Source organism: Anneissia japonica, unplaced genomic scaffold (assembly GCF_011630105.1).
Source record: "Anneissia japonica isolate Jap-2015-1 unplaced genomic scaffold, ASM1163010v1 scaffold1594_len1068242_cov183, whole genome shotgun sequence".
In the NCBI taxonomy this organism is placed as follows: Eukaryota; Metazoa; Echinodermata; class Crinoidea; order Comatulida; family Comatulidae; genus Anneissia; species Anneissia japonica.
Window position 1 is genome coordinate 324,349 of NW_022722535.1, and position 6,020 is coordinate 330,368.

General features: G+C 34.6%; 1 protein-coding gene across 1 annotated transcript in view; it reads right to left on the bottom strand.

The window, feature by feature from the left end:
* Positions 1–833: 833 nt before the first annotated feature.
* LOC117111945 (potassium channel subfamily K member 10-like) overlaps positions 834–6,020 on the bottom strand; it is an 11,225-nt gene continuing 6,038 nt past the window's right edge. Inside the window, exons 2-3 of the mRNA XM_033254996.1 lie at positions 3,673–4,177; positions 834–1,707 (exon numbers count right to left, since the gene is read on the bottom strand). Coding sequence (XP_033110887.1) covers positions 1,049–1,707; positions 3,673–3,991 — 978 coding nt within the window. The 5' untranslated portion in view covers positions 3,992–4,177 and the 3' untranslated portion in view covers positions 834–1,048. The remainder of the gene's footprint in view (positions 1,708–3,672; positions 4,178–6,020) is intronic.

Genomic DNA, 6,020 nt, shown 5'->3' on the forward strand with positions numbered 1-6,020 from the left:
TCTGTTTTCATGTTTAGATAGAACTGTTTTCAATAAAAGAAGAAAAGTATATATGATTTTACCGAAAAAATATATTATTTTCTATTTACAAAATAATATCTTCATAATATCCATAATATCTTCAAACATTCGTCAACTTTCAACCAATAAAAAAATAATCAATTTAAATTTATTTTAATATAATAAAGAAAAGCAATATAAATGGCTAGGAAATTTTAGTGTCGAATCAAGCTTTTAAATTTAATGATGGGCGTTAAAATATCGTGCTATTTTTATTTGAGCAGAGAATTGAATAATCGCCAACACATAACTCATCTATTAAATTCGTAAGTGACGTAAATGGTTGGGAGTACATGGGCCTAGGTGATTCTCTTTGATCTAGTTATTTTCTGCATACTAAATTAAATGCGCAATAGGCCTATACTAAATTACATGCAAGTCTCAATAATAGTCTACATATTATTGTGTCTACTCAACCTCGGGGGCTGTAGACATTTAAGTTAATTTAACTGTTCTCTGGTTTAACTGATATGGTCTCACTGGTAAGTTGCGGCGAGAGTAAATCCGGTTTGAGAGTTTAAAGTTCAATTCAAAGAGAGGCATCATGGGACACCATTGCATCATAATAAGCTGACATATTGACCTAGTGTTAATGCGAACAAATGTAAATATAGTAAAATGTAAATATAGTATGAAATTAATACAATTCTTCTGGGACCTGTACAATTGGATGGAATGTATAAGTAAAATGATCAGTGCGATATTAATCACTAATAATAATAGGCCTAATAATAATAAAAATATTTTTAATTAAATACTGCATTCTTTTCCAATTTTGATAAACATTTCAATCTTTAATTTTACTTAATCATCACTATAAAAACAATGAGACTAATTGCATTATTTATCATTAAAATTTTATATACTGCATTACTTTGTGTGAAATTCATTTATGACTATAAGGTACCTTTGAACGCATGAGGCAATATTATTTTTTTCTGGTTTAAACGCGTCAACATATTGATATGCGTTTCAACAATTGGTAACTTCAATTTTCAGTTTGAACTGAAGCGTCGCATGTTACGATGTACGTCTCCTCCGAATCAACGTCAATTTCTATTTCCATGTCATTGTCCACTCTTGCAGAGTGTTTAACCGACATTTCAATATCATTCTGGCGTACCATAATCGTCTTGCGTTTCATCCGCCCACGTACTCGCGGCCGATAAACCTTTACTTGGTAGATCACCTGAAGTTGTTTAAAACTCAACGTCAGCACACTCAATCCAAAGATAATATAAAGCACAAATATTAGTTTATATGTCTTCAAAAGGCCATCTGACATATCCGTGTTTTGACCTATGACGTAGTCTCCAAATCCTATAGTCGAGAGAGATATGAAGCAAAAATACTGGCCTGTCAAATTTTCCCATGACTCGATGCTACTGAGGATAACGCTTGGGATCAAAATAATTAAACTATACGCTATTATGACGAGTACTATAGTTGATATCACTTTTTTTGATTTTTGGTGTTTGGAGAAACAGGTAACGTATTTTACAAGTATCGTGTTCCAGGCGTTCCAACTATCTGCAAAGCATTCTCCAATCAATGAGAGGAACAGCGCCGTCAGAGGTATGCCAAAGAACGCGTAGGCAACGCAAAATGCACAGCCACCATAGGTCGTGGGCGCGATGTGTCCGTAACCTAAAAATAAATTGCATGTTTACTATTTTTAATATATTCGATGTATACTTATATGGTAACGTACCGATATGTCTTCGTTGGGATCTTTATTAGATGGTCTTTCGTGACCCTTTTACTTAAGAATATGGTCTATTAGAGTGGATCCTACATTGTGTGGCACTGCAGTGATTATCATATTATCATCATTGTTATCGTTATCATCTATAAATATAATAATAGTTGTTGTCATCTTTACCGTTACCACCACCTCAATATTATCACCATCTTAATTTTTATTATCATTAAAATTAATTTTCATATTATCATTATCTTTATGATGATCATCATCATCTCATAGTCTTTGTATTCATCTTCATCGTCACCGTCATCATCATCAGGGGCGGATCCAGGATTTAAAGAGGAGTGTTCAAATGTTCAAAGTGAAAGGGGATGGGGGGGTCCTCCTCCGTGAAAAATTTGATTCCTAGATGGCCGGAAATGAGCTTTCCCGACTTCTGAGGCTGTCTCTTATACACATCTAGATGTGTATAAGAGACTTATATTTTACGTAGGCCTATTTGTAGTGAATTTTGGCACTAATCATCAGAGGTCGAGGTGCAAGCCCATCGCATTTCATAATTCGACATCGAATCAAAATACATTAAGTGAAAGTAAAGTACAATCGATACCATAAAAAATACTCAAACGAGATTTCATATTTGCAGCGTGTTGCAGCCGACACAAGGTTTGGTGATGGTTCCGCTACTTGAACATGTCCGAGATTAGTTATCAAGTGGATTCAAGTATCTGAACTACTGCATTGTCTTGAAACTGTCTCTTATACACATCTAGATGTGTATAAGAGACAGATCAATGAGAGGAACAGCGCCGTCAGAGGTATGCCAAAGAACGCGTAGGCAACGCAAAATGCACAGCCACCATAGGTCGTAGGCGCGATGTGTCCATAACCTAAAAATAAATTGCATGTTTCGTTTACTATTTTTAATATATTCGATGTATACTTATATGGTAACGTACCGGTATGTCTTCGTTGGGATCTTTATTAGGAGATGGTTTGATGTCTTTCGAGACCCTTTTACTTAAGAATATGGTCTATTAGAGTGGATCCTACATTGTGTGGCACTGCAGTGATTATCATATTATCATCATTATTATCGTTATCATCTATAAATATAATAATAGTTGTTGTTCATTACCGTTACCACCACCTCAATATTATCACCATCCTAATTTTTATTATCATTAAAATAAATTTTCATATTATCATTATCTTTATGATGATCATCATCATCTCATAGTCTTTGTATTCATCTTCATCGTCACCGTCATCATCATCAGGGGCGGATCCAGGATTTAAAAGAGGAGTGTTCAAAATGTTCAAAGTGAAAGGGGAGGGGGGGGGGGGGGTCCTCCTCCGTGAAAAATTCCTAGATGGCCGGAAATGAGCTTTCCCGACTTCTGAGGTGAGAAAAGGTCAGGTAATTTTATCTCATTCTTTAGGCCTATCATAGAGGAAAAAAAATCAAAGACTGGCAATATATTATTATATTCCAACAACACTGAGTAGTCAGATAGGCCTATGTAGTCTTTCTTCCATGGATCGATAAACCGATAGGCCTGAAGAACGCACTTTCGTATACACATACATTATTACGACGGCGAACCAAAAACAGTGTGTATAATTTATTTAATTGAAAACTAGTTTGGCTAAGAATAGTTTGTCTGATCTTCCAACCTATGCCTAGGTACGTTAGCATGCCTTTTGTAAGCCAGGACCCAGTTGTATTTTGTTACGTTTCTTCACAGAGGGGGGTTCGTCCGAACTCCTTGAACCGCCACTGACGATCATCATTATCATCATCATCACCATCATCATCATCATCATCATCATCATCATCATCATCATCATCACCATCATCATCATCATTATTGTTAAGCAAATATTTACAGAACTTCCTAACATACCTATTGTGGTGACAACCGTAGCAGAGAAAAACACGGCACTGGCGACATCCCAATGATCGGCCATCTCGCTTGAGTCACTAACATTGCCATCTTTGATCAGATACCCATCTCCCCAGTAGACGACGTTCTCTATGAATCGACCAAGGTCACGCGTGTCCACACAAGTATTGTTACCCAAGAAATCATAAACAACATCGATTATATATGATTTTCTGTACTTTTCGTCGCTTCGTTCTAGTACGTGAAAGATCAAACCTCCAAAGATCAAGTATCCAATTAAGATTAAGAAGCAAACAAGTGCTTTTCTCCAATTATTCATTTTGAAATTATAATCTGTATGTCCAGGTCACAATTCACGCTCAAGCGCCTGTCTTTAACTATGGCTTCAAATGGAATAACAACTCTTGCATGCGGCCTATACCAGGCCTTCATTCTTCCGTTTACAGCAAAGGTTTCTAGCTGATATGAGATCCACAAAACAGCTTTTAGTTCATACCATCATCACCTGTAAAAAAATACAATTATGGAAACCTATATTCATTAATATCGTGCCCTAAGGGTTATGAAATAAATTAAATTTAGTATTAATTTATATCCAATAAAGGGATGGGGAGACATTTTTTTTACATAATTAATTTGTATTAACCCAGGGCCAAGGTCACGGCATTCCTTTTTCTAAAAGAGTGTAATGCTTTTCAGTGAATAATTAAATTTATATATTAAAATGTACCGTATCCTTCAATAAATCAATAGACACATAACAATTGTTAATTATAGGTTCAATACTGTATGTAACATTAGGATTTATGGAGTTGAATACTTAAAACATGAAGAAATTAGTTTAGTTCCTCATTGCTTAAAGCCAGACTCTGGGGGGAAATGTTTGAAATGTTGTAACTCATTTTTCTAAGACACAAAAATCATATTTGATTAAAAAAAAAACATTGGATGAGATAGAGATTAATATTTAAAAACTGGGAGAAAATGGTGGTTACGCCCTCCCCCCCCCCCCCCCATTTTTAACTATATGTAGTTCGTTAACATTCCCGTATTTTTCGTCAAATATATCAAAAATATCAAAAACATTTTTCCTCCGGAGCCTGGTTTTAACCTTTTAACAGCACAGAAAATGTTAAACAATAAATTATTATATTAATGACCATATCGCACCATTGGATTGAGGAAATAAGAAGCAGATGCATTCATCAGAATACATTAAGTGAATGTAATGTACAATAGATACCATAAAAAAAAGTTATTCAACGAGATTCATATTTGCCACGAGTAGATTTCCCTTACAATTAAAAAATCGTAACGGTACTGGGTTTCATCTACATGAGTGAGTGCTTTAAACAGGTAATTCCATTCATAGAAGAAGCCTTTTAATGGAGAAAGTGTACCTTTTTAGCAAGGGTTAATTAGGTCGAATCTAACTCTGGCTATATAAAATATATTGTAAGATTGAATTGTTAATCCTTTAATGCAATGTTATGTTCACGTTTAATTAATTTTATTTACAAGTTTAATTTATATAAAATTCAATGTCAATAAGTATGCCTATTAGGCCTAGTTTTAGAAATTGAAATATATAGTTTATGTATAATATTAATATGAAGTAATCGTGTAAATATAATGTTCATAATGTAGTTTTATATCAGTAATAAATTATTTTAGGCCTACATTTAATGTACCAGAAGAAACAGGAAGAAGGAAGAATATCACAGGGACACGGAGCGGCTTTGAATTGTACCGAAAATTATATAATAATGATGAGTACATTATTATATTTTACGTAGGCCTATTTGTAGTGAATTTTGGCACTAATCATCAGAGGTCGAGGTGCAAGCCCATCGCATTTCATAATTCGACATCGAATCAAAATACATTAAGTGAAAGTAAAGTACAATCGATACCATAAAAAATACTCAAACGAGATTTCATATTTGCAGCGTGTTGCAGCCGACACAAGGTTTGGTGATGGTTCCGCTACTTGAACATGTCCGAGATTAGTTATCAAGTGGATTCAAGTATCTGAACTACTGCATTGTCTTGAAAAGGCAACATTTTCTGTTTATTGTTCATGCATCTACTTTGTAATTTTCTGTTTATTGTTCATACATTTACTTTACGAAGGTTATACAACGGGAGGGAAATATATTATTTTGGGTATTAGTAGAATATTGCCCTAGGCTTTCATTTTTTCTATTCCCCCAGGGGTGCAGCTAATTCTGGAAGAGTAAATCCGGTAGAGGTCATGTGTGTAAATCCGGTGATGGTGCATGATGGGTGCTACATCTTAATATAAAAATTAAACAAAACCAGAGCCTTGCAGGCGTCAACGTTCCTAT